The 27,741-nt window shown below is 43.6% G+C and overlaps 1 protein-coding gene across 2 annotated transcripts; it reads left to right on the top strand.

Annotated features, from left to right (window-relative positions):
* Window positions 1-27,737, top strand: LOC106568100 (homer protein homolog 1). Of its 2 annotated transcripts, none has more exons than XM_014138135.3 (9): window positions 1-101; window positions 15,802-15,958; window positions 19,803-19,934; window positions 20,046-20,138; window positions 21,278-21,426; window positions 22,251-22,410; window positions 22,786-22,896; window positions 22,984-23,064; window positions 25,590-27,737. In XM_014138135.3, the coding sequence occupies exons 1-9, from the start codon at window positions 22-24 to the stop codon at window positions 25,782-25,784; spliced, it is 1,158 nt and encodes a 385-aa protein (XP_013993610.1). In that variant the 5' UTR covers window positions 1-21; the 3' UTR covers window positions 25,785-27,737. The 2 variants fall into 2 exon arrangements, with proteins under 2 accessions (XP_013993610.1, XP_013993616.1); XM_014138141.3 differs by having other exon boundaries at window positions 10-1,184.
* Window positions 27,738-27,741: the final 4 nt, after the last annotated feature.

Raw genomic sequence — 27,741 nt, 5'->3', positions numbered from 1 at the left:
TTGAACGCGACAAGAGATGTGATGAATGGGATGAGAGGAGAAATCAGAGACAACACAAACAGACGGCTGAAGAAGGGAGGCGTTCGATGGAGCGAAAAGAGGTCATGATTTGACATTTGAGATCTCTGTCTGATAAATAATATCAACGAACTGGCAATCGTTCATATTTCAACATAATTTACCATAGCATTTCATATTCGCCCGGCTTCGAAGATGCTAGCTGCTTGTCTGATCTGGTACTAGAGGAGATGGTGGAGCCATGAGAATGCACCAAGTCTTTCCGCGAAAACAGATGGGAGATGAAGCCTACTCGACAAAAAAAGATATATTCCCCTGTAGCTAAAAATGAGTTTATTATTGTTGCAGATGTATTTATGATGTTAGTGCCATGCAATGATGCGTTTGATAAGCTGTAGTAGAATAGCTGCTGGAGGAATTTTGATGGCACTTACGACGCCAGGGAAAGAGGCAACGAGTAAATTGTGCTATTTTGAACAGTCGGGCCTTACAAAGTGACATGCAGGAATGAATGTTCAGCATTTTTTTCGCCCGAGGATAACTGTATGCGGTGCAGGCAGCTGGTCACGTTGAAAGCGGCGGTGTCTTTGGAGAGTAGCGAAATACAAGGCAGCGGAGAGGAGCGCCGAGCTGTAATACCTAAGTCCGTCTATAACCAAGTGGATATTTTAAGCCTATTTTAGCAGCCAAGAGAAGATTGTGTTCCGCCAATATTAATGCAAGCGGTCCCAATTTACCTGCCTTATAAGTGTAAAATGAGGTTCGCGCTACATAGGAATTAAAAACAGTCTCTGTCAATCATGAATGTGGTCCTTGGTAGCCAACATTAGCTTAGCTGCTATCGTCGCTAAGCATGATTGAATAGTGCATATCATTTATCTAAAGTCAACACCGATGTTCTCGATCCTCATGCATGCACCGACACGTTTGTTTGGGTGAGCTTTCAACCAACACCCACAAGGTATAACAGACGAACAAGCTATGTCAGCGTGAAGGGAACCGCACTGACTATCTCGAGTCCCCCGTCAAGCCATAGCCGTCAACAGCGTTGTGAAGAACCGCTTATTGGAGAGGAAAACACAGTAGCTTGTTCATTCCCGCGTTGGAGCCCTCGGCGACCACGGACTGAATCCCTTCCCTTCGATTAACCGACCAAGCAAAATGGGGTACGTATCGCGCAATGTAGTGCCATTTTTACCCTGTACTAATCTTCCCACACAAGAATGGTGTTCATGGGAGGTGTTATGATTTCTAGGAAGCCTGGTTTGTTTCAAGATAGATACGTGTGGGTAGAAGGTTGAGAGCAATATACTGGGCAGGCAACATGGGTTTACCTGAAGTTTGCTTGCATTAGTCCATGGCCTAAGCTATAGCTTCCAAATGCCTACTGAACAATTGATCAAACACTGTTGAATAGGCTATTCCTCCGTTATTCTAAGATAGGCCACATAAAGCATGTTATCGGTTTTATTTCAATACATTAGAGTACTCAGATTGGTTAGTATGTGGTGTCATTGGAATATTGTAATCTCATCCAGTACTGGAGGGATGGCCTTGTGACAGGGTTGTCTACATGAACATTTATACATTATTTCACACGTTTGTTTAAGATTTGTTCCAGTGCCTAAACAAATGGTATAATATCTACCATAGAAGTAGATCATACTGAGGCACAATATGCCTGTCATACTTTCTGAAGAAATACTGACACCAGATAGGAACCCAGAAGTCATTCAGTTTATTTACAGTTCAGACTAAACACCTTTAATATGGAACCCCCATCCCAGAGGATCCTGTTATCTTGTCAAGCCTTTGCCTGGCAATCCAACTGTGATCCGCTGGTTACAGTCTGAGATTAGTGCCATACATTTGTTTGGAAAGCCAGAATATTGAATATAATATATCTTAAACTTCCTCTACCTGTAGTCTCTGCAGTTTGTTGTTTTGTGGTTTGGAATTTGAGAAAACATATCTACAGGAAAGTATTATTAAACAGATTTTTCCAAACGCTGGTACTGCAGTCACCTGGCATATACACAAAACAACGTAAACACCTGCAAGACTCCGGTTAGTAAGCTTGCATTGCATTTACTTCTGTCTTGTGCACGTTCTTCAGGTGGTCAGCAAACAAATGGTGATAGCCACACACAGAGACCCGCGTTTGGAAGTCGGTTTAATAATACTTCTCTGTGGATGTTTTGTCTAAAATTTCTGTGCCACAAAAGGACTAAATCAGAGGACAACTGGTAGAGTAAGCCCTAACCCCAGTCGATGGGTCTCACCTGATACATAGGCATACACCTATACCTACACAACAAACTCACTGTGTTGTTGAATATGGACTAAACCTGATTTTACACCATCTTAGATTCAATTAGAAAAACGTTTATTTCAGGGGTGAACTGCGGCTTGAAGCCATACAGCACCTCACTAACCTTAAATTCCTAGTCTATGATCCAGTTCTTGGACAAAAAAATGAGAAGAGTGCATCTTTCTTCAAAGTGTGCCCTTATCTTAAATGAAGCCTCTCAGAGTGTTGGCTGTTAGTGTTTTAGTGCAGGGATTCTGTTCTGCATAATGTATTAATGTAAACCAGGCGGAAACTTGGCACCTCAGCAGCCTACAGTACTCTCAGGACGTGTCATAAACAGTCTGATATATTGGGCTAATAATCGTTAGTGTAGATGGATTGAAATAGGGAGGTTTCAAGAGTGTGTTAGAAATTTTTTTATTTGGCATAATTTTAAAACTATTCTCAGGGTTAAATGTTGCACAAATGATTTCTCAAATTATGATTAATCTCCCTTCAACTGAACCAACTCATTGTCTGCCCTGCCCTTATCTGGTTCAACAACTTTAACCAAAACCTTGACTAGCCTATGTGGTGCATATGCGCTGAAACACGTCAGTTTTTAAAGCGTCAATCAACAGTTCAAACAAAGCGTCAGCCCCGCCCGTTTCAGTAAAAAAGCTGAGGGAGGGGCCTGGAGAAATGTAACCACTCTCAAATTCATCAACAGCACTATGGATGCAAAGACTGATCATCTATGATATAAAATGATAGTTTTAACCATGTTTTGAGGCTATATAGTGTTTGTTTACAGTACATTTACGTTGTTTACAAATATTGGCGTAAAACAGGCTTATATTTTGGGTTCTGATGGAGTACGACTGCTGAACTAAGCTCATGAGGCATTTATAAGTTATATTCTTCAAGAACCAATGGGTACATATCATTCATTCACAAGTCCAAAAATGAATGTAGCTACTGCAGATTGCTCCTTTAAGGAAAGCCTGTCCTGCGCCAACCTTTTAAAAGTTCCCTCCCTGTCCTCAGACTGAGTAGAAATGATCTTCACAATCATACAAGGTGCCAGTGTTGGACAGGGCAGTTACTGTGAGACTAAGTGTATGATCAAAGTCAGGAGCACTTTGTTTTGGAAGCATCGCTGCTGTGTCTTTACTCAAAACCCAGACATCACCACCAGACTCTGACTTACCAGAGCCACAGTAGCCCTGCCCTGTTTCAATCTTACTCATGGCTAATGCCAGTCGGAAGCTGAGAATGCAGAATGGTAGCTTATGCACTGGGCATTTCCATCATAAAAGGACCCATGAGCAGTGAGCACCAACATGTGAAGTTCCAAAATGTAGGGATACATAAAGGCTTTGATTTCTGTATGATTTTCTGTGGAATTGCCCCACTTTTAAAACATAAAGTACAGTTTCATTGAGGAAACACAAAAAGATTGCAGTTGGAAGGTATTAAGAAGAACCTCCTAGCAGATCCCTCCTGTCTTCTACCCATGGCAGTGTCCCCAGAGCTAGAGGGAGGTTAGATATCCTACTCTCTAGTCTGAGTGGATGGACCCAGTACAACCCCCAACCTGAGAGGGATGGAGCCAGAGAGTTAGCAAGACCGAGGGTGTGGGGAGAGATGGAGAGTGAGGGGAAAGAGAAATAAAGAAGATCATATGGAGAGGTAGAGAGAGTGGGCGATAGCCAGCCCAGTGAGATCCAGATAGCCAGGAAGAGAGAGGAAGAAGTGGGGGAGTGTGTGTGAAAGAGTGAGAGGGTGGGCTGCTGCGGCCAATGCAGTTAGTAGGGGAAAGCCAGACACCTTCACTGGGCTCCAGCTGTCAATACTTCCCTGGACCCTGAGTTAACAACAGGAGCAATGGAGAGAGAGATGAGGAGAGAGAGAAGGCTATGGGAAGAGAGTGAGAGATTTCTCCTTTCACTAATCACATTACTACCATTTCATTTTTTACGGTTGTTGTTGTCATTATCTCACTTTGCTTTAGCAACAGTGGCCTTGTCATTAATGCTAATAAAGCTGATCTGAAGAGTCCACGCAAACCACAAACCACCCTCCATATGTGTGTCACCAGAACACAAACCAGGCCCTAGCATATGGGTATTTTAAGCCATAGGTTGCACCAATACTCCCAGCCTGTGTGTATCCACAGACCAGGCCTTAGCCTAGCATATGGGTATTTTAAACCTCAGGCTGCGCCAAGCAAAGACCCCACACTCCCTCTGTGAGTAGGTTTAACCCGTATGGGACACGCTGCCTTGTGATTGGCTTAGAGAGCCTGTGGGAGGGAGAGAGGGGGTTAGAGGATGCTCACAGATCCTGACCGGCCCTGAGTCACATGGGTGTTGCCTTGGCAACCAGGCAGCAGCTAAGTTTGTAATGCAGGCAAGCATTTTTTTTCCTTTTGTGAGTGGTGGCGTTCCAACCTGTCTTTTACACAGTCACACTGCCTAGTGCAGATTATCACATCTCACAATGCCTGGAGAAGTGTTTTAACAACATCTCAGGAACCACAATAATATTATATAGAAATAGTTTAAACATAGTAAAACCTTTTTGAAAACAACTTGTTTCTTAGCCTTCATCTCTATGAAGACTGCCTGTGAAAGGGATCCCAGACAGACTGACAGATGGGTCAGGATGAAAAGGACCTAATCACAGGTTGGCTCCTCTTGAAGGCTTTTCAATATGCCCTCTAGTCTGGGAAGCAGAGGAATACGAGGAGGAGCACTGCCCTGGAGAGAGAGGTTACTTGAACATGAGTGTTTACTGACCCCACACGCACACACACACACACACACACACACACACACACCGATAAAGGGCCGTAATTGGAGACTGCACCAGGGTGCTTTCCCCTTTGGCCACAGACAGTACCTGCCTTTGACAACCTCTATGCAAACATAAATCTCTGTGTGTATGTGTGGTGGTAAGTGTGGTGGTAGGTGGAGAACTGCTGATTTGATAACATCTGCGATCGGATTCCTCTGGCATAGCACTCGTCATTGAGCCCCGCATGCCACACAACTGTCCATTGTGGGAGGGATTAGAGGCTAACAAACAAACACGCACACCTGGCCACTGATGTACTGATAACGGAGAAACTTTGCTTTAATTAAGCAAATGTTGCTTCAGGAGGAAGTGGGTGTAATGGCATTTGATGCCAGTAAGTTTAGTCTGAATGAAAATCAGATTGATAGATTGCAGAACTGTCATGTTAGTGCAGATGTGTCATGTTACAGGGAGAGACTCCCTAAACAAACAAACCCTCATTTCAACACAACAAGCAGTGGACTTGGAGAGCGTTCAGTGAGGTGAAATTAGGAATAGTGAGAGGCATGGTAATGGGAAAACTACAAGGATGGACATGGGTTAGTAAACTCAGCAAAAAAAGAAACATCCCTTTTTCAGGACGCTGTCTTTCAAAGATAATTAGTAAAAATCCAAATAACTTCAGATCTTCATTGTAAAGGGTTTAAACACTGTTTCCGATGCTTGTTCAATGAACCACAAACAATTAATGAACATGCACACGTGGAGCGGTCATTAAGACACTAACCGCTTGCAGACGGTAGGCAATTAAGGTCACAGTTATGAAAACGCAGGACACTAAAGAGGCCTTTCTACTGACTCTGGAAAACACCAAAAGAAAGATGCCCAGGGTCCTTGCTCATCTGCGTGAACGTGCCTTGGGCATGCTGCAAGGAGGCATGAGGACTGCAGATGTGGCCAAGGCAATAAATTGCAATGTCCGTACTGTGAAATGCCTAAGACGGCGCTACAGGGAGACAGGACGGACAGCTGATCGTCCTCGCAGTGGCAGACCACGTGTAACAACACCTGCACAGGATCGGAACATCCAAACATCACACCTGTGGGACAGGTACAGGATGGCAACAACAACTGCCTGAGTTAGACCAGAAATGCACAATCCCTCCATTAGTGCTCAGACTGTCCACAATTGCCTGAGAGAGGCTGGACTGAGGGCTTGTAGACCTGTTGTAAGGCAGGTCCTCACCAGACATCACGGGCCCAAACCCACCGTCGCTGGACCAGTCAGGACTGGCAAAAAATGCTCTTCACTGATGAGTCACAGTTTTGTCTCACCAGGGGTGATGGTCGGATGCACGTTTATCGTTGAAGGAATGAGCGTTACACCGAGGTCTGTACTCTGGAGCGGGATCGATTTGGAGATGGAGGGTCCGTCATGGTCTGGGGCGGTGTGTCACAGCATCATCAGACTGAGCTTGTTGTCATTGCAGGCAATCTCAATGCTGTGTGTTACATGGAAGACATCCTCCTCCCTCATGTGGTACCCTTCCTGCAGGCTCATCCTGACATGACCCTCCAGCATGATAATGCCACCAGCCATATTGCTTGTTCTGTGCATGATTTCCTGCAACACAGGAATGTCAGTGTTCTGCCATGGCCAGTGACGAGCCCGGATCTCAATCCCGTTGAGCACGTCTGGGACCTGTTGGATTGGAGGGTGAGGGCTAGGGCCATTCCCCCCCACCAGAAATGTCCGGGAACTTGCAGGTGCCTTGGTGGAAGAGGGAAGTAACATCTCACCACAAGAACTGGCAAATCTGGTGCATTCCATGAGGAGGAGATGCACTGCAGTACTTAACTCTTACATCTAGACGTTCCGCTAGCGGAACGCCTCACCAATATCCAATGGTATAGCGTGGCGCGAATTACAAATACCTAAAAAAATGCAAAAATGTCCATTTTCAAACATATGACTATTTTACACCATTTTAAAGACAAGACTCTCCTTTATCTAACCACATTGTCCGATTTCAAAAAGGCTTTACAACGAAAGCAAAACATTAGATTATGTCAGGAGAGTATTCAGCCAGAAATAATCACACACCCATTTTTCAAGCTAGCATATAATGTCACAAAAACCAAAACCACAGCTAAATGCAGCACTAACCTTTTGATCTTCATCAGATGACACTCCTAGGACATTATGTTATACAATACATGCATGTTTTGTGCAATCAAGTTCATATTTATATAAAAAACCAGCTTTTTACATTAGCATGTTTTGTTCAGAACTAGCATACCCACCGCAAACTTCCGGTGAATTTACTAAATTACTCACGATAAACGTTCACAAAAAACATAATTATTTAAGAATTATAGATACAGAACTCCTTTATGCAATCGCGGTGTCCGATTTTAAAATAGCTTTTCAGTGAAAGCACATTTTGCAATGTTCTGAGTAGATAGCCCGGCCATCATGGCTAGCTATTTTGGCACTCACCAAACTCAGATTTACTATAAGAAAAATTGGATTACCTTTGCTGTTCTTCGTCAGAATGCACTCCCAGGACTGCGTTTTGTTCTTGCGTTCAAGACACTATCCGAAGGGTGACGCGCCGGCGCGTATCGGGACAAAAAAATTAAAAATATTCCATTACCGTACTTCGAAGCATGTCAAACGCTATTTAAAATCAATTTTTATGCGATTTTTATCGTAAAATAGCGATAATATTCCAACCGGGAGACGTTGTATCCGTTCAAACACTGAAAGTAGAAAATGAAGTTGTCACATGCATGCGCGCACCAGTGTCATTGTTCTCAGAATGACCACTTTCCAAAACCCCTACTGTTTTTCGCCCAGGGACTGCAGAGTTATCATTCCACGTTCTGGCGCCTTCTGAGAGCCTATGGGAGCCTTAGAAAATGTCACGTTACAGCAGAGATCCTGTATTTTCGATAGAGGCTACAGAAGGCCAAGAAATGGTCAGACAGGGCACTTCCCATATAGAATCTTCTCAGGTTTTGGCCTGCCATATGAGTTCTGTTATACTCACAGACACCATTCAAACAGTTTTAGAAACTTTAGGGTGTTTTCTATCCAAATCAAATTATATGCATATTCTAGTTTCTGGGCAGGAGTAATAACCTGATTAAATCGGGTATGTTTTTTTTTATCCGGCTGTAAAAATACTGCCCCCTATCCTAAACAGGTTAAAGCAGCTGGTGGCCACTCCAGATACTGACTGTTATTTTTTATTTGCCCCCCCCCCCCCCCCCCCCCCCATTAGTCACATGTCTGTGGAACTTGTTCAGTTTGTCTCAATTGTTGAATCTTGTTACGTTCATACAATTATTTACACATGTTAAGTTTGCTGAAAATAAACGCAGTTGACAGTGCGAGGACGTTTAGTAGGGATGCACCGATATTACATTTTTGGCCGATACTGATATCCGATATTTTCCTTGCCAAAAAACAAGGTACCTATATCCTATATTTAAAATTTTTGTTGCCTTTTTAAGAATTCTAGTACAGTTAAATAGTTGAAACACACACACTGACCAAAAAGTTATTTTGTTGGCATTTACGTATGTCCCCAGTACCAATACAACATAATCAAATCCTCTTTCTTTCACTTACTTGCTGTGCAGCTTCGTTGTTCAGTCGTTTCATTCTCAACCAGGATTTCATCATACATGTCAAGCAGTGAAGTTTCAGCTCTGTCTGTCCGTGGCCTCTCTTCCTCGGTGCGCACTGTCACTGTGTCCGTTTCCATCTTGTCCAGCTGTGTATGTAACATTTCACGTAAACCCTGTTTCTTGTCTGCATCGAAGTAGCGGTCCTTGTACCTAGCATCGAGCATGCTGGTGACACAGTAAAGAGGCTCAGAGAGAATGCCGCCGACTCGCTTGTTCACAGCCGTGAGTACTTTTAAAAGCGTTTCAATGCCATGACAAAGGGTATCACGTCTGCTGCAGACACAGTTGATTTGCTTATTTCTCCAGTCAGTTGTTCGAATGGAGCAAGGAGTGTGTTCATGTTCTCAAATGCCATTGAAATGGCAGCAGTGGTATGAGAACCAGCACATTCTTGAGCATGCAGTACGGCTTTCCTCTGTACAAAATCTTTGTCCCCCCACAATGCTGTTAGACTCAGCATGCTCATGGGGCTGACATCGCTGGTCCAAATGTCAGTCATGAAGCTAATAGCAGTGACGCCCATAGAAAGTAGCTCATAGATGTGCTTTTCAACAAACTGTATCTCCGGTAGGGCAACATCTGAAAAATAGTGCCTGCTTGGTGGTGTGTACCGGGTGAAAGTCAACATCATCCACGACAGAGGACATTTGATTGTCAAGGGCAATGAATTCCATTATCTTGGCGTTGATTTCGCCTTTGAGTTGTCTCGCTGAAATGTTCTTACTCAACTTGAACTTGTTTAGTTGTTGGAATGGGGCACTTAGTAATTTTTCTGCTTTTGTTCTGTTTAGCGCTGTATTTGTCATGGCGTCATTACGTAATCTACCTATGTTATATAGGTATGCACGTCAGCTTTGACATGGGTTTTGCACATCCATGTTAAACTAAACATCGGGCTGATGCCGATGTTGCCATTTTTAGCTAATATCGTCCGATTCCGATATGCTTACCGATATATCGTGCATCCCTAGTTAGTAGTGTACTGTATAGCACATATCTATTTCCATTGGCTCTACATTACAGCTCACCCCCCCCCCCCCCCCCCCTGTCAATTCTGGAACCGTACAGTTACAGTCCACCTTTCCATCTCATCACTCTCACTACACCAGTCTATACTGAGTATATTGAACACCTTCCCATCTCATCATCACCCTGACTACACCAGTCTACACTGAGTATACTGAACACCTTCCCATCTCATCACCACCCTCATCACTCTGACTACACCAGTCTACACTGAGTATACTGAACACCTTCCCATCTCATCACCACCCTCATCACTCTGACTACACCAGTCTACACTGAGTATACTGAACACCTTCTTAATATTAAGTGCCCCCCCAGGGCATGGACTCTACAAGGAGTTGAAAGAGTTCCACAGGGATGTTTTATGTTTTGGTCCATGTTTTACCCCAGTGCTTCCCAGTTGTCAAGTTGGCTGGATGTCCTTTGGGTGTTGGACCATTCTTGATACAAACAGGAAACTTTTGAGTGTGAACCTCAAGCAGCATTGCAGTTCTTGACACAAACCGGTGCACCTGTGTCACAAACCGGCTCAAAGCCCATAACAAAAAGGGAGATAAGGAATAGCTGAAGTATCGTACAATGGTGTATGTAGTGTGAGTGGTTGCATGCATAGATGTGATAATGAGGGTTGTTGAAAGGTGCCACTACCAAAATCCAACAGTGTGTCTGCATGGAGAGTCTCTTCAATGAATGGGGAAGAGGTGTATTTATCCCGGGACACACCCGGGCCCAGGTGTGTCCCATTTCGCTGACGACCCTCCCGGCTCCACCCACCGACATCCTAATAAGGAAAACGAGCAAAGAGAAAGAATACGGCAGACAGAGTGGGAGGGTCGTCACACCTGGCACGTACTACCCATACCCTGTTCAAAGGCACTTCAATCTTTTATCTTGCCCATTCACCCTCTGAATGTCACTCCTACACAATCCATGTCTCAATTGTCTCATGCATTAAAAATCCTTCTTTAACCTTCTTTAATCTACGCTGATTGAAGTGGATTTAACAAGTGACATCAGTAAAGGATCATAGCTTTCAACTGGATTCACCTGGTCAGTCTGTCATGGAAAGAGCAGGTGTTCATGTTTTCTACCCTCAGTGTATGTGTTAAATAATAGCTAGCAAGGCCCCAGACCCACCACTCCACTATGCTAACTTAATTAACTGTTTAAGACCGGGAGGGACTGAAGAAGAATCACAGTAGTAAGAATGAAATTAAACCAGCTCTGAGCCGCCACCACCGCCGAGCAATTAACTGTGCTTTCCCTTGCGGATTCCTCTCAGAGCCCGGCAGATAGACATCTAGGGACTGAATCTCCATGAAATGAGGCCCGTTTAAAGCCACAACGCTTGGCTGCCATACTGGAGGCTGCTGTTGTGGGCTTTTTAATGCTGAGGGCAGAAGAAGCAGCTATAATAGTGTTTATCTTTGAGGGACCACTGGCTGGATGGTGATGCCGATCTGTGGGAGAGTTCTGGAGGGGAGCTCACTCTGGCCAGGCCAGAGCTGCACCCCAGGGGCCCTCTCACTCCTGGTTCAGTCATCCCAGTCCAACCAGGGTTTTTTAATGCCAAGTATGTTTTTAATGGCAGTTTCCATTACAGAGGAGTATAAAGGAAAATATAATGATGTTGAGATGGAAACCACAGCCCAACTGTCTGAAGCCCATCCTCTTGTGGTTTTCAACCTCTGGTTTGTGAACCTGCACTAGTCCCTCTAATTGTTGTCTGACACTATGTAGTTATGTCTAATGTCAGCAGGTCTCCAAGAAGAAGAATCATAGCTTTGACTTGACAGTCAAGGCTAATGTGTTGAGTAGCCTACAGTTAAGACTGGCAGATTTGGTAAACTGTTTGAGTTAAGCTGAGGATGTAGGGATGTCAGTTACTCCACCAGGAAGAGGAAGTGTTTCTGCTTTGTGTTTTGGGATCATCATCAGCGGGTATCCAAGATGGTAACCAAAGCATGCTGGGACATAACATCATGCTATAAGGACACACAGACCCTGCCCTGGCACTTTCCTGTTATAGTAGGTTGGCAACCTATGAGGTGTTAGCCTGTCAGTAACTTAACATAGCAGGTGTAAATGATTTAGTCTCTTTTTTAAACCCTGAGCAGGATGCCCACATTCTGGTCCTGATCCCAGGAGGTTTTCTTCTGCACTGTTCAACCAATCCAGTACATGTGGAGGAGGAGTTAAGATGGAGTGTCGCCTTGTTAACCTCCAAACCAAATGTGCCCTGCCCAAGAAAGTTAATAGTTAATGCTAAACTGTTATGGTTCTTTACAGTTCACATCTGTCTTGTTTTTGGTTTAGTGATTTACTTAGTGTTTACTTGGAAAACTACCCACAAATACATCTGACCTAAATGCAATGTTAGCATATGGGCAATTTCACAGTAATGGATTTTTCACTTAAAAGGTATGTCAAACCAAAAACATTAATTTCAAAGTTTAACAACTCTATGCACAAGCACTACTTGTAACAATTTACACTGAACATTTTACAAAAACACATTTACTGGAAGAGCTGTGCAGATGCAAATTTTGGTAACAAAATCTCTGTAAAATCTGCCTCAGGTTTTTTTTTAATGTGTCCATGTTTTCCAAAAACTCTTAAATATCTGTTTTGAATTAAGATTCAACGATGTCTGCAGAAAGAATGGTGTCAGATATAACATGACACATTGACTTTGAACCTCATTCTCTTCATGGGGGTGTATCCTAAATAGGTACACAAAGCTATACATATGCAATATCCTCCTTTGCATATTTGGGTATTATATTACACGCCTCATATGAGGGAGCGAAATGTGAAAATATCTTTAAGATATGTTGGTTTTTGGTAATGTAATTACAAGGCAATGTGTCTTAAACTTACAGAAGGCAAGTCATTTCTCCAAAACTAAGTACTGTTAGTATTAGTTGGCAGCAGAGTTGGGGTCAGTTCCATTTTAATTCCAGTCGGTTTAGAAAATAAATAAAATTTCTTAATAGAAAAGCATTACAAGATCATTTGGGTTGGAATTTCATTGTATTTCCTGAATTGACTGGAATTGAAATGGGGTTGACCCCAACCCTGGAGGTGTCATTCCTTCAACGTCATTGTGTCTTGATGTATTTATAATACCTTTTTTTAAGACTTTCTGGGCAATGTTTTCTAAGACGCCTTTTCTATCTGTTTGACCAGAAATCAAAGCCTTGGCTTATTCCAAAGTTTTTAGATGGACCATGGTTGAAAAATGTATTTATGCCTTAATAAAGAAAAATGATACTCTTAGCTTTTTATTTGGCACGCTCCTTTGAACTTTACATGTTGGTGCTTACGTGCCCTTTTACATAGAAATGTGTGTAGCTGTGGAAATGTGTACAAATCCATGCTTTCTGAATGGGGCTCCTGCCCTCTCCTATCAGGGAGAATATATTCAAATGACTTGTAATTGAGGGGCAAATTGCTGTCATAATAAAATGTGATTCATAAAAAGCAAAGTAAGCGCTCTACTTCTCCTAACAGAACCAGTTATGAGAACAATGTGTTCACGTCCAGAGCTTTTTTCCCCCTAGTTTTATACAGGGGTCTAAAAGAGTGTAGTCACATTATCTGAGGCACTGTTGCTCACGGGTAAATGATCACTCCTCTCTTTCTCTCTCTGTGTGCAGTGTTCCTCTTTCTTTCTCTTTCCATCACACTGTCGATATATTAAGCCTACACTTATTTAGGATGTATGGATTTTGAGGAAGTATGAGACATTTAGCAAATTCCCGACAGGAAGACTTCTACCCACCGCTTGCTGTTGATGATGTGAAGAGGCTTCTAGCCCAGTCAGTCCAAGCCATAGATATGCCGCTGGCTATGCTATTAGCTTGCTGTACTATGTATGCCTTTAATCCAAGACCTTACCTGAGTGCTGCTTTCCTCCATAGTTATGTTCTGTTTGGAAGCTGGCCAGGGCCACAGGGCCAGGACAGTTGTCTGATCTGTGTATGTGGGTCCTGCCCAGGTACTACCAGGTCACCTTTGGCTCATCTGTTACAGCACAGCACAGCACTGCTACTGCAGCCTGACGCTCATGGACATCTGCCCCCTGCTGGACTGTTGGTATAACCACATTCACTAATTTGCTTGGGAGAGATGTAACAGAGTTGGTTTGGTAAACCATGCTTGCGTGACTAGTAACCTTGCCTGAGTCCTGAGGACTTGCATTAGCACCCAGGCCTAATGCCTAGGTTTTAGCTCAGCGTGCTAACACTATCATAGGAGACTCAAACCCAGTCGATCACATACAGTACGTTAATGGACTGTATTTTGGATTGTGTACTTTCTCTGTGTAAAAGCTTAGCTCCACTTTCCTTTTAACTATTGCAGAATCAGTGCGCAGCTTTCATACCTTATTGTTCCTATTTCCCCCTGACTCCTGTGTGTGATATAATGGGAGGTGTGATGTGTGGGGGGGGGCTCTCATTGTTCAGCTCTGTGGCAGAAAATGTGCATATCTGCCCTTCCTACGGCTGCTTTTAAAACTCACACTCACACACAGGCAGGGCGGTTGAAGTTAGACCCACTTCTCTCCAGCTAATTCTCTCTCACTCTAACACACATGCTCTTTCTCTCTCCCATCCTCTCCTCCAGCCCTTATTCCATCAGTTCCTCTCATTCTTTTATCCCATTTTCTTTTTTTCAGTCCTATATTGCCTGGCTACCCAGACTCCTCGCGGCGGCCAAACGTTACGCCACGCTCACAGACGTTAGTTTCTTCTCCGCAATGAGTCTGGATCGGAGTACCTCCCTGACCCGTCGCTGAATGTGAACACTTTCGGAGCCGTCTGATTGGTCCAGAAACCGATAGGTTGAGCCAGTCACTGATGACTTTGTTTTGTCCAACACCCCTCGTCACCAGAAACGACTTCAGTAATGGCAGTCTCAGACTAAAGCATGTAGCGAACGACAGAGCAGCTGAAGAATTACAGAAATGTAGTGAGTCGTCAGACTAATATCACTACTCTCCTTTTATCTCCCAAGTAGCACAGTATAGGTTGGATACTTTCATGCTACCGACCTAAACATTGTCAAAGAGCATTATGTTGAAGAACCACTTCCTTTTATTTAACCTTTATTTAACTAGGCATGTCAGTTAAGAACAAATTCTTATTTACAATGACGGCCTACACCGGCCAAACCCGGACGATGCTGGGCCAATTGTGCGCCGACCTGTGGGACTCCCAATCACGGCCGGTTGTGATACAGCCTGGATTCGAATCAAGGTGTCTGTAGTGACACTTCTAGCACTGAGATGCAGTGCCTTAGACCGCTGCGCCACTCGGGAGCCCCTACTTTAATATTTATGCTATTTATCAGGCAGCCGTAACAGTTTAAACGTGCCCTGTGCTGGGGATGCATCGTCGTTAATGAACCTCCTCTATTGTCTTAGCAAAGGCACGTTAACTGTAATTCATTCATGGACTGGTGGAAAATCCTTTATCCCTGTTGCTCCTGTTTTAGTACCTTAATGTACCCAGCCAGTCAATTTGATTAACTTCAACGTTACATCCATTCATTTCTAGTAAGTGATTTCTGTCTGTGGTTAAGTAATGTTTGTCTTTCTAGTGCTGGTATTAAAACTCCTTGTTAATGTTAATGGGCTCCATCTGGATTGAAGATACACACACTTCAGTTTCAGTATTTGTGTGTGTGTGTGTGTGTGTGTGTGTGTGTGTGTGTGTGTGTGTGTGTGTGTGTGTGTTTTTCACCCTCCCAGTCATGGCCAGTGCAGTGTGCTGCAGGTGACTGTAAAGAATGGATGTGTGTAGCGATCTCTGGGAGGCTGTGTGTGTCACACACACTCCTACCTCAGCCCTCACACACCCCCAGTACTTTTGTTTCCCATGGCGCAGCTGTACGAACCAACAACTGGGTGGTGAGTTTAATTCCTATGTATATACTGACCCCTCCCCGTCCGTCCATCTTCCCTACAGAGAGCAGCCGATCTTCAGTACGAGGGCACATGTCTTCCAGATCGACCCCACCACCAAGAAGAACTGGGTTCCCACCAGTAAACACGCCGTCACAGTCTCCTACTTCTACGACAGCACGCGCAACGTCTACCGCATCATCAGTCTGGACGGCTCTAAGGTGTGTGTGCGTGTGTGCGCAGTAAAGTTGTGTAAAAGGAGAGGGAAGATATACAGTGTCTTCATAAAGTATTCACACCCCTTGACTTTTCCCACATTTTGTTGTATTACAGCCTAAGTAAAAAAAATAATGCTAAAGTGGAATTATGTTTTCAAAATGTTTACCAATTTAATGAAAAACTGAAATGTATTGCATCAATAAGTATTCAACCCCTTTTGTTATGGCAAGCCTAAAGTTCAGGAGTAAAATTTGGCTTAATGAGTCAATAAGCATGGACTCTGGGTACAATAATAGTGTTTTACATCATTTTTGAATGACTACCTCATCCTTGTACCCCACACATACAATAATCTGTAAGGTCCCTCAGTTGAGAAGTGAATTTCAAACACAGACTCGACCACAAAGACCTGGGACGTTTTCCAATACATAGCAAAGAAGGGCACCTATTGGTAGATGGGTAAAAAAAACCCATTGAATATCCCTTTGAGCATGGGGAAGTTATTAATTACACTTTGGATGGTGTATCAATACACCCAGTCACTACAAAGATACAGGCGTCCTTCCTAACTCAGTTGCCAGAGAGGAAGGAAACCACTCAAGGATTTCACCAAAACATTCTAATAATTTAGCAGACGTTCTTATCCAGAGCAACTTACAGGAGCAATTATGGTTAAGTGCCTTGCTCAAGGGCACATCGACAGATATTTTTTCTCCTAGTTGGCTCAAGGATTTGTTCCAACAACCTTTCAGTTACTGGCCCAATGCTCTTAACCGCTAGGCTACCTGCTGCCCTAAATCTACACTGGAGTTGCTTACCAAGAAGACAGGTAATGTTCCTAAGTGGCCGAGTTACAGTTTTGAATGAAATCTACTTGAAAATCTGGCAAGACCTGAAAATGGTTGTCTAGAAATGATCACCAACCAATGTGACAGAGCTTGAAGAATTTTGAAAATAATAATGGGCAAATGCTGCACAATTCAGGTGTGGAAAGCTCTTAAGAGACTTACCCAGAAAGACTCACAGCTGTAATCGCTGCCAAAGGTGCTTCTACAAAGTATTGACTCAGGGGTGTGAATACTTATGCAAATTTAGATTTCTGTATTTTATTTTCAATAAATATTAGCACATTTTTCTAAAAACATGTTTTCACTTTGTTATTATAGGGTATTGTGTGTAGAATTTGAAATCAGGCTGTAGCACAGCAAAATGTACAAGAAGTCAAGGGGTATAAATACTTTCTGAAGGCAATGTATACAGTGCATGGTTCCCCCTCAGCAAGGGGATTAGAAGTGGCAACAGGAAGGCTTCCTCAGGCTCAGGGCACGCCGCGCTATAGATCCGTTAGAATCAATCATGGATTGATGTACACAGACTACATACAGCACTTGAAACACACATCCGTATTTGTGTACAGTATTCCCTCTCTTTCCCACAGGCAGACTTTACACATTTGACCGTCCCTACAGACACGGACAGACAGAACCAAAGATTGAAGAAAGTTGTAGTCTCACTCAACACACACACACACACACACTACATTTCCCACGCGTGTGTGTGTTTCCATGGCCAGTGGTAGCAGCAGAGCCCATGGTTGGTAGTGGCATGGGGGCGTTGTGGCCTGTTCTGTCGTAACAAAACATATTTTAGTCTTCAGAGGGGTGCAGGGGAGGAGCTATTTTAGTACTGCAAAGTTATGTAAAGCTCTCCACACACACACACACACACACACACACACACACACACACACACCACACACACACACACACACACACACACACACTCTACACTGCTTTGCATGTGACCCTTGGTGCTGTAAAGCTAGCGAATAGGTGAACTCAACTGTGGGGTTACTGCTACTGTGCTGAGCTGGAAATAGCAGGGAGAGGGTGGGCTGTGGTGAGGTGCTGCCTGCCTGCCTGCCTGCCTGCCACTCTAGGATGCACTCGTCATCAACATCCACACAGCCCAAAGTAACTAAACTCAGCAAAAAAGAAACGTCCCTTTTTCAGGACCCTGTCTTTCAAAGATAATTAGTAAAAATCCAAATAACTTCACAGGTCTTCATTGTAAAGGGTTTAAACACTGTTTCCCATGCTTGTTCAATGAACCATAAACAATTAATGAACATGCACCTGTGGAACGGTCATTAAGACACTAACAGCTTACAGACGGTAGGCAATTAAGGTCACAGTTATGAAAACTTAGGACACTAAAGAGGCCTTTCTACTGACTCTGATAAACACCAAAAGAAAGATGCCCAGGGTCCCTGCTCATCTGTGTGAACGTGCCTTAGGCATGCTGTAAGGAGGCATGAGGACTGCAGATGTGGCCAGGGCAATAAATTGCAATGTTCGTACTGTGAGACGCCTAAGACAGCAATACAACGGGCCTTGACGGACAGCTGATCGTCCTCACAGTGGCAGACCACGTGTAACAACACCTGCACAGGATCGGAACATCCAAACATCACACCTGCGGGACAGGTACAGGATGGCAACAACAACTGCCTGAGTTACACCAGGAACGCACAATCCCTCCATCAGTGCTCAGACTGTCCACAATAGGCTGAGAGAGGCTGGACTGAGGGCTTGTAGGCCTGTTGTGAGGCAGGTTCTCACCAGACATCACCGGCAACAACGTCGCCTATGGGCACAAACCCACCGTCGCTGGACCAGACAGGACTGGCAAAAAGTGCTCTTCCCTGACGAGTCGCGGTTTTGTCTCACCAGGGGTGATGGTCGGATTTGCGTTTATTGTCGAAGGAATGAGCGTTACACCGAGGCCTGTACTCTGGAGCAGGATCGATTTGGAGGTGGAGGGTCTGTCATGGTCTGGGGCGGTGTGTCACAGCATCATCAGACTGAGCTTGTTGTCATTGCAGGCAATCTCAATGCTGTGTGTTACATGGAAGACATCCTCCTCCCTCATGTGGTACCCTTTCTGCAGGCTCATCTTGACATGACCCTTCAGCATGACAATGCCACCAAGCACAAAACGAGCAGTATGGCTGATTTCCTGCAAGACAGGAATGTCAGTGTTCTGCCATGGCCAGTGACGAGCCCGGATTTCAATCCCATTGAGCATGTCTGGGACCTGTTGGATCGGAGGGTGAGGGCTAGGGCCATTCCCCCCCAGAAATGTCCAGGAACTTGCAGGTGCCTTGGTGGAAGAGTGGGGTAACATCTCACCACAAGAACTGGCAAATCTGGTGCAGTCCATGAGGAGGAGATGCACTGCAGTACTTAATGCAGCTGGTGGCCACAGCAGATACTGACTGTTACTTTTGATTTTAACCCCCCCGCCCCCTTTGTTCAGGGACACATTATTCCATTTCTGTTATTCACATGTCTGTGGAACTTGTTCAGTTTATGTCTCAGTTGTTGAATCTTATGTTCATACAAATATTTACACATGTCAAGTTTGCTGAAAATAAACGCAGTTGACAGTGAGAGGACATTTATTTTTTTGCTGAGTTTACATACACACACACACACACACACACACACATATAGAACTTTACACACACAGAAATTTACATAGAACTAACAGTCCAACAGTGTGCCTCGCCCACCTTCCTCTCTCCCTCACCCACTGTGGTCGATGCCAGTAATCAGCCTCACTGGGTCCTCTCATTGACGGCTTCCTGTTTAACAATCAATAGGGATGTGTCGTGCGCGCGCACACACACACACACACAGTTTTCGTCTGACACAAACACAGATAGGTAACACATCTAGTTGTTGCTGAAGGCAACCGTCCAGAAAACAACAAGCCCACTCATCTTTTAGGCAAATGGGTCAGCATTGCTTTTGTGATTCATACAACTCCTCTCTCCTTCCCCAGGCAATCATCAACAGCACCATCACCCCCAACATGACCTTCACCAAGACCTCCCAGAAGTTTGGCCAGTGGGCCGACAGCCGAGCCAACACCGTCTATGGCCTGGGCTTCTCCTCAGAGAACCACCTGCTCAAGGTACACACACACACATCGTCAAAGTTGAGCACACACACACACACACACACACACACACACACACAGACTAGTTTAGTCAGTGTTGTCTGTGTCATTGTGGTTCTTTCTCAGTTTGCAGAGAAGTTTGCAGAGTTTAAAGAGGCGGCCCGATTAGCCAAGGAGAAATCCCAGGAGAAGATGGAACTCACCAGCACCCCCTCTCAGGTAGTCCCAACAACACACACCCCTACCTCAGATCGGATAGTTCACCAACACCTACTTACTCACCTTAATTAAAAAGAAACCTGTTTCCTCGCATTAAATGTAGCTTTTGGACCGGTATAGACTGCAAAGCACCTGGTGTTTTTGTATAAGCCACCACTAACATTAACATTTTGTTACCAGAAAACAATGGGAGTGAATGGACCCCAAGTGATTTAGGTATCACAGGAAGTGATTGGAAACACTACCTGCAAGGCACTACTCTTGGATGAGATGTGAAACTAATTCCTAATGGGAGTGTCTGAAGCCAGTACTCTCATGGCATGACTATAGTGTATTAACTCTAGTGTCCTGGCTAAACTCCCAACCTGGCCTAACCATCCCCAGCTTTCAATTGGCTCATTCAACCCATCTCTTCTCCCCTGCAACTCTTCCCCAGGTCGCTGCACTAAAAAAGAATGTGCTCTCAGTACCTCACAAAGTACCTCACAAAGTACCTCCCAGAGTACCTCTCAGAGTACCTGTAAAAAAGAAGGTAAAATGGAATCAAAATCATTGTCATCTGACCCCAGTCTCCGATAACCCTCCTGCTTCGCCCTCTTACCCCAGTCCAGTGTTGAAATCCCCAACTACCCCAGGCTAACACTCCAGCCCTTCAGGTGGACTCCCCACAATGTTGTCACTGCTGTAGAAAAATGGACCAATGTCCATTATACAGTATAGTGTATATTTACCCTAGAATTGAGGTGTTGAATGGCACTGTTCCACTCTTTGGGGAGAACCCTGCCCTCCATGGATTAACAACTTCTCCCTCTCTCTCCCATCCTAATATCAGATTAACACACAGATTAATTAATCCCTTATCAATCTCAGATTAACTCTGATCTCCCAGTGTCAGATATGCTCCCATAAAGCGATGTTTCTTTTTTCAAGTGAGAAAACAACAAGCTCACTTGAAAATACATAGGCCTACTCACTTGAGAGAAACAAAAACTCACTTGAAACATCACTTTCTGTGGAGTGTAACTCATTGTGCAGGTATTCTCTCCACATTACATCAGTACTTTATTCACTCAGCAGCTGAGAACATACAGTTCAACTGTATTTCTGTTCCTTTAACCTTATTGTTTACATTATGCCAGGAGTCGGCCACCGGTGACCTGCAGTCACCTTTGACCCCGGAGAGCATCAACGGCACTGATGACGAGAGGGGCACCACCCCTGAAATACCGCAGCACCCACCCGAGCCCCGTCCCGAGCCGTCTCAGAACCAACTGCCCTTCTCCCACAGGTAAGAACAAGGCTCTGAAGCCAGGGGCTGGAGTAAGGTGTCAAGCACAAAGATGGTTCACCTCAGTGGGCAAGGCATGGTCGGTCAGTGGGTGAAGGCTAAATAAATGAGCACATTCAGTTCTCTTTGGAAATGGTAAGATAATATCAATTGATACAAAAACTATCTTCCAATTCCTTCCTTTTAAAACTCTGTCATCTTCCGTTGTACAAGCTGAACATCCACAGTACTCCACTGTGCTCCCATGTTCAGTCTGGTACTGGAGGGTTTAGCTGTTCACTGGGACCTCTGATTTAAAATGAAATTGGCACAGCAGCAGCACAGCGTGTACGTGGTCCGCCCGCCCCTGGATGTGTCGAGTCATCCATCTCTTGTGGTCTCAGAACCCTGGACAGCCGTTAAGCATTATATCAAAACACTGTGTAGCGCTGATTTGAATTATGAATGACTAAATAAATGGAAAATGTATTTCACTCCCCCACTCCTCCGTATTCACCATACACGGTTCCCCTCATGTCCACTCTAGCCTCTGAGGTCAGTAATGCTGATGAACATGTATTTGTACATTGGTGCTGGTATGTTTCATAGTCTTCTAGTCAAATGACAGCATTGTTATTTTTTGCAATAAACTCAATCATTGTCTTCCTGAGTTTATATCAGAGATGGAGTCTTAATCTTGCAGTCTTAAGACCAGTCGTGACCACAAAAAAGCAGTCTTGGTCAGTTGGTCTTGTCATGTGTCTCAATACACTGGGTCTGGGTCTTGGCACCAATGTCTGGGTCATGGTAACTGAAACTCTGCTGAAGTGTCTGTCTGTCTCCAGTTCGTCCAGTATTAACAAGCACTGGGAGGCCGAGCTGGCAGCCCTGAAGGGCAACAATGCCAAGCTGACAGCAGCTCTGCTGGAGTCCACAGCCAACGTCAAACAGTGGAAACAACAACTGGCTGCTTACCAGGAGGAGGCTGAGAGACTACACAAACGGGTAAGACTGACTGACTTTATAAAGGGATACTAGAGAGAGACTACACAAACGGGTAAGACTGACTGACTTTATAAAGGGATACTAGAGAGAGACTACACAAACGGGTAAGACTGACTGACTTTATAAAGGGATACTAGAGAGAGACTACACAAACGGGTAAGACTGACTGACTTTATAAAGGGATACTAGAGAGAGACTACACAAACGGGTAAGACTGACTGACTTTATAAAGGGATACTAGAGAGAGACTACACAAACGGGTAAGACTGACTGACTTTATAAAGGGATACTAGAGAGAGGCTACAGAAACAGATCAGAATGGTTACACAAAGAACATAAAAACAATATGATTACCAACACTGTGTATGTCCACAGGTGACAGAGCTGGAGTGTGTTAGTGGTCAGACGCCAGTCATCAAATCCCAGAAGACTGAGCTCAACCAGACGATAGAAGAACTGGAGTCAGCATTAAAGGCCAAGGAGGAGGTGTGTGTGTGTGTGTGTGTGAACTGTATTTGTGTGGGAGAAAACGTACATGTGAGCCCTGTGATTGTATATTTTCCCTCCCTGCAGGAACTAGAGAGGTTGAAAGAGGAAGTGGAGAGTGCCAATGAGTTCCAGACTCAGAAGGAATCGCTAACACAGAAACTACAGGTGAGACTAATGAACAACGCTACTGTATTGTACTGCACACCACACTGGGCCTCAGACATCTGTTTTCACTGCAGTGTGTGTACGTTTGTGTTTGTTGGGTTGTGCGTGTTTGTGTTTATAAGTGTGGGTGTGTTTTTGTGTGTTTGTCTATACAGTGCCTTTGTAACCGATGTGAAATGGCTAGTTAGTTAGCGGTGGTGCGCACTAATAGCGTTTCAATCGGGTGACGTCACTCGCTCTGAGACCTGAAGTAGTTGTTCCCCTTGCTCTGCAAGGGCCGCGGCTTTTATGGCGCGATGGGTAACGATGCTTCGTGGGAGTCAGTTGTTGATGTGTGCAGAGGGTCCCTGGTTCAAGCCCAGGTTGGGGCGAGGAGAGGGACGGAAGCTATACTGTTACACCTTGCAAAAGTATTCAGACCCCTTGGATTTCTTCACATTTTATTGTGTTACAAAGTGGGATTAAAATTATTTTAATTGTCCTTTTTTTGTCAGCAATCTACTCAAAATATTATAATGACAAAGTGGAAGAAAAACTATGTTTAAGATTTATACAAATGTGATTACTTAAATATAGTCATTGCATAAATATTAAGCCATTTTGATCAGGCAAGCCTAATTTAGTAAAGGAGTAAAAATCAAATAAGTTACATGGACTCACTCTGTGTGAAATAATAGGGCTTGACATGATTTTTGAATGACTACCTCTTCCTCTGTCCCCCATACAACATATGTAAGGTCCCTCAGTCAAGCGTTGAATTGAGGGACCTTACAGTATTGAATTGAACCATCTCAATTGGGTTAAGGTCAGGTGATTGTGGGCCTTGAATTCTAAATAAATCAGACGGTGGCACCAGCAAAAACACCCCCACACCATCGCACCACCACCTCCATGCTTCACGGTGCAAAACACACATGCAGAGATCTTCTGTTCACCTACTCTGCGTCTCACAAAGACACTGCGGTTGGAACCAAAAATCTCAAATTTGGACTCATCAGACCAAAGGAAAGATTTGCACCGGTCTAATGTCCATTGGTTGTGTTTCTTGGCCCAAGCAAGTCTTCTTATTGGTGTCCTTTAGTAGTGGTTTCTTTGCAGCAAATCGACCATGAAGGCCTGCGCAGTCTCCTCTGAACAGTTGATGTTGAGATGTGTCGGTTACTTGAACTCTGTGACGCATTTATTTGGGCTGTAATCTGAGTCTGGTAACTGTAATGAACTTATCCTCTGCAGCAGAGGTAACTCTGGGTCTTCCTTTCCTGTTGCAGTCCTCATGAGAGCCAGTTTCATCATAGCGGTCGATGGTTTTTGCGACTGCAGTTGAAGAAACTTTCAAAGTTCTTGAAATGTCCCGCTTTGACTGACCTTCATGTCTTAAAGTAATGAAGGACTGTCATTTCTCTTTGCTTATTTGAGCTGTTCTTGCCATAATATGGACTTGGTCTTGTACCAAATAGGGCTATCTAATGTATACCACTCCTACCTTGTCACAACACAACTGATTGGCTCAAATGCATTAAGATAGAAAGAAATTCCACTATTTAACTTTTAACAAGACACACCTGTTAATTGAAATGCATTCCAGGTGATTACCTCATGAAGCTAGTTGAGATAATGCCAAGCGTGTGCAAAGCTGTCATCAAGGCAAAGGGTGGCTGCTTTGAAGAATCTCAATTGTATAATATATTTTGATTAATTTAACACTTTGTTTTGGTTACTACATGATTCCATATGTGTTATTTCATAGTTTTGATGTCTTCACTATTTTTATACAATGTAAAAAATTGTCAAAATAAAGAAAAATGAGTGAGTAGTACTTGAATGAGTAGGTGTGCCCAAACCTTTGACAGGTACTGGATATCTTTGAATAAAAATGAAGATTTGTACACTGGGCCTTTTAATAGTGCTATATTAACGGACTGATATAGCCCTTTGCAGTGCAGGCAAAGCATCTGCAGCCCCAAAAATACTTCCGGCAGCTTGATTTAAAAAAAATTAAGAATAATAATGTTGTTAGGACAGACACTTTAACCTTGTTTCTTAGGATTTCTTTTTTGGTTGTACTTTTTGCCATTTATGAATGTTATTCAATGCGTTTCTATGGGCTTTAGAAAATCTATATTTGACCAAGTAATTGATACTTAAAGGGGTCCTACAATTCGAAATCAAATAGCTAAATTATCCATAGTATGACCATTTGAAAACAATTCCATATGTCAGTTTAGGACGCCCCCCTCCCCCAACGTCTTAGAGCGTCTTATCCAGATCGACATAGTAGTGAGTGGATACATTTGTTATTTGTACTGGTCCCCGTGGGAATCGAATCCACAACCATGACTTTGCAAGCACCATGCTCTCTACCAACTGAGCCACACAGGGCCTTTTTAATCACACTTTTTAACACAATAAAAGGTGAAGAAATCCAAGGGGTATGAATATTGTTTTCAAGCCACTGTATGAGTATGTTTCCTGTGTGCACACGTTAACAACATCCCCCCCCCCCCCCCCCTCTACCCCACCCCCAGGAGACTGAGGAGAGGAACCAGACGTTGGAGGCCCAGCTGGGGGAGTTGGAGCTGCGTCTGGAGGGCAGTCAGCTGGAGAGCGAGGCTTTCAGGAAGAGTCTGCGGTCCCTGCTGGAGCTGCTGGACGGGAAGATCTTTGAGCTGACAGAGCTCCGAGACAGCCTAGCCAGACTCATCGAGGACAGCAGCAGCTAGAAGAGACAAGAGAAGTGTTACGACAGAGCCCCCAAGTGGAGCACCATCACCACCATAATAACATAGTGACTGGAGAATGAATTGTAGTCAGTGCACGAGGGCACTGTATGAAAATATTCACACACTGTTATTAGTACACAGACATTATTCTTCACTCACACTAACATGCACATAATCAAGCATGTGTTGATTATGCCACATGCTTGAACATAATTGTAAATAGATAGACTTGCTCGCTTGGATTCTCTAGTTTTGGCTAATGTTCACTACATATTGCTGGTACACCTGTATACTATATGAACATACTCACACACTTTATACACACACACACACACTTCAGAGGTCCTGTCGAGGCTTTGCTTGGGCCCTGCCTTCCATCTCTTCTCTCTCCCTGTGGGATGTTCTTTACACATTACAGACTACAAGCTGCTCAAATATCTATTTTCTCTCTGCTTTTTTTGCCAAGTCTGGCTAGCATTCCATAGGAGAGGACGTTGAATATGGTGGGTTATTTTGCTTTGGGTTTTTCTTCCATTACAGACACAAACAGTAATAGGAAGCCCTCATTTTCTATATTTATTTGGTGCAAAGTTCAGATGAGTTGCTGGTGGATGTTTTTGTTCAATCTTTGCTGTTGTCCGTCATGCATTCAGGTCTGTTTTCTAACTAGTCTGCATATACCACTTTATTATTCAGTTATTACTACAGTACTATTATTGCTCTGGTTGCTATGGAGATATCATTGTCAGCCAAATGGACAGTCCGATTAGATGAGGTCATGGCGACGTAGACAGTTGTACTCACTGGTCCTTACAGCGTTTCACTGGACTCTACGGCCGTTTGCTCCGAGGCCCCATTAACACTGGGCTAGGACTAAGGGTCAGAGGTCAGACAGATGACCTCCCAGTGACCTTGTTATTAAATGCTCCTAATGTCCTCCCTCCTATCACAACATTTCCATGGAGATTAAAGAAGAATGTGGCATCTTGTCCAAGATTGAGGACCGATCTGGGACAACCTTCTATACTAAATGAGCAATATAAAGAGAGAGAGTCAAGAGTAAAAATACACATTTCAGTCTCACTTTCAGGTATTTTCCTCCTCTTCTGGGAAATGTAAGGAGAGGCAAGGTGGAAACAACACCAACCCAAGGCCAGAAGCTAGGGTTTGGGTCAGCAGTTACTACAAAAGTCTTTCCTTTCTATAAACTTTTTTATTACAAATACAACAAATTTATAGTGCACTTGTGAAAATGGAATTGAATGTTTGGGTGAATCCAAAACGATTTTTCTTTATTTTCCCTCCCCTTGTTTCTGTTACAACTTGAAGTGCAGTGATTGATTGGTTCTAATGTTTTCCCTTAATTTATTATTCCAGATATATTATAACCACAGATTGAGAATTTTATGAAACAAATGTTTTTTGTTTGAACTTAATGATTTTCATGTCTGGTATGTGGGTGTCAAGGTAGATGATTTTATTTTTATTTGGTGTTAAAAAAAAAAAAGGCAATATTTTTGAACTATTTAAAAAGGAAATGGATTTCCAGAGACCCTTGTGCATAGCAGGTGTGGTTTGCAGAGACATTATTTCCTTTTGCCAAATGTTTTCCTGTACAGAATATGAATTTTGCTGACATTGCCTTTGGTACAAAGATGCATCAATGGTAGCTAACTACGGTACTTTTGTCGGGTTTACTATTGCCAAAAATCTGTGATAATGTATAAAAAATAAAACTATATGTATACCTGAAGAACACTATTTAAGGGCTTGTTGGTTCTGGTATCTTTTGAGAGATTTGAATGTGGTTTCTGGGCTGGTTGGCGTTTTCAATTATGATCTGTACTATTTGAAAGGGAATAATGTTTGAGTAATAATTTTAAATGATTATACCACATGCTTAAACAATTGTAATTGAGTTTATAGTAAAATGTTAAAAAAAAATTAAACAAAGGAA

This window comes from Salmo salar, chromosome 01, assembly GCF_965601325.2.
Source record: "Salmo salar chromosome 01, fSalSal1, whole genome shotgun sequence".
In the NCBI taxonomy this organism is placed as follows: domain Eukaryota; kingdom Metazoa; phylum Chordata; class Actinopteri; order Salmoniformes; family Salmonidae; genus Salmo; species Salmo salar.
This window is presented reverse-complemented; position numbering and strand designations above follow the sequence as displayed.

Bases quoted from the DNA above. Each gene is read 5' to 3' on its own strand.
- LOC106568100 (XM_014138135.3), top strand. From the start codon at position 22: ATGAATGGGATGAGAGGAGAAATCAGAGACAACACAAACAGACGGCTG. The intron at 19,935-20,045 runs GTACACACACAC...GTTCTTTCTCAG, and splicing joins CAGAGAACCACCTGCTCAAG to TTTGCAGAGAAGTTTGCAGA. The intron at 21,427-22,250 runs GTAAGAACAAGG...GTCTGTCTCCAG, and splicing joins CAACTGCCCTTCTCCCACAG to TTCGTCCAGTATTAACAAGC.